This window comes from Poecilia reticulata, linkage group LG4 (genome assembly GCF_000633615.1).
Source record: "Poecilia reticulata strain Guanapo linkage group LG4, Guppy_female_1.0+MT, whole genome shotgun sequence".
Taxonomy (NCBI): Eukaryota; Metazoa; Chordata; class Actinopteri; order Cyprinodontiformes; family Poeciliidae; genus Poecilia; species Poecilia reticulata.
Window position 1 is genome coordinate 20,111,831 of NC_024334.1, and position 1,418 is coordinate 20,113,248.

Here is a 1,418-nt window from a genome sequence, read left to right on the forward strand (position 1 = left end):
TATATATATATATTTAAAAAATAATAATAATTAAAGAAAAGAAAGAAGAAATCGAGGTGTGCAGAATGCGTCCCGTTTCTGGATGGATCGGCTGGGCGCTGTGTTTGTGCGCATCATGTACGGCGGTGGGCGCGCAGGACCGCGCTGAGGACGACGAGACGGTCCTGGATCCGATCCGCGGCGACGACGACGGGCTTCAGCCTGGAACTGGAGGCGAGCCAGCCGCAGAGTTCCTCAAGTGCAACAAGGTAAAGGCGGGCTGGCGGCGGCGCAGCGACAGCCAGTCAGACATCTCTCAGTGTAACCAAGTGAAAAAGTGTAGACATCATCACCATCATCTTATAATAATCATTATCATTATTATTATTATTATCACCACCTGTGTTGCCCTGCAGGCGGCTTGGCGCATGCCCGGTCAGTACCTGGTCGTCCTGCACCAAGGGACGCACGAGTCTCAGGTCCAGCGGACCGTCAGGAGGCTGAGAGCCAGAGCCGCCCGGAGAGGAAACCCGCTGGAGGTCCTGCAGACCTACTCTGGAGTTCTGCAGGGCTTTCTGGTCAAAATGAGCCACGATGTACTTCACCTGGTAAATAAATGCTTTACCTGACAGCAATAACCTTTTAAAATCAGCACTGCCTGATGCCGATTGTCTGAAGTTCATTATAAGAGGTTAATGCACACAAGTGAAAAATCAACAAAAAGGCATCCAAAAAAGGGGTAAAATTGCATGGATTATCTTGTTACAACTGCAAAAATGAGAGGGTCAACTGATGCTAACAACAACCCCCAAAAATGAATCAGATCACAAAAAACTGCAAATATTTGAAGTGTGGGATCCGTAACTGCAGCAGTTTTGGCAGCATGCATGTAGTTTTTGTGAGGAAAATCGTTTCCGTTTGACCAGAATCACACCTGGTGAGAAGCTGTGATATTTTCAGCATCATAATGCTCATGTTAACCTTTCATTTCCACAGTTTCAATGCTTCTGTACTTTAAACTGACAACTAAAGTTGATTTCTGAATCATCACTCCGCCGCTCACTTAATGAAGGAAATTATACAAGTATTTCATTTCAGTGGAGCAGGCAGGTTCCTATAAAAGTGAAGATAATCTCTGTTCGACTAGAATAGCTACACGTCTGTCTGTCCATGCGTCCATCAGTGTCCTTTCAGCCTCTGTGACATTTGCAGTGAAGTTATAAACCCAAACAACAAAACCTTCATTGTAGATCACGGTTTTATCATGACCTTTCATGTGAAGCACCCAGCGTAAAGCAGAAAGTGCTTAAAGCATCCGTCCAGATTAAATGTCTGGTACAAAAATAGCAGCGAATAAGAAAAATAACTATTTCAATTACTTTCACCCATATAAGTTACAATTGCTGCTTAACAGGTATGGGTTTATGTTTCACAATGCA

General features: G+C 44.4%; 1 protein-coding gene across 1 annotated transcript in view; it reads left to right on the plus strand.

Moving 5' to 3' along the window:
- Window positions 1-6: 6 nt before the first annotated feature.
- Window positions 7-1,418, plus strand: part of pcsk9 (proprotein convertase subtilisin/kexin type 9) — a 16,116-nt gene continuing 14,704 nt past the window's right edge. Inside the window, exons 1-2 of the mRNA XM_008407389.2 lie at window positions 7-248; window positions 396-587. Of these exons, the coding sequence (XP_008405611.1) occupies window positions 66-248; window positions 396-587 (375 nt within the window). The 5' untranslated portion in view covers window positions 7-65. The remainder of the gene's footprint in view (window positions 249-395; window positions 588-1,418) is intronic.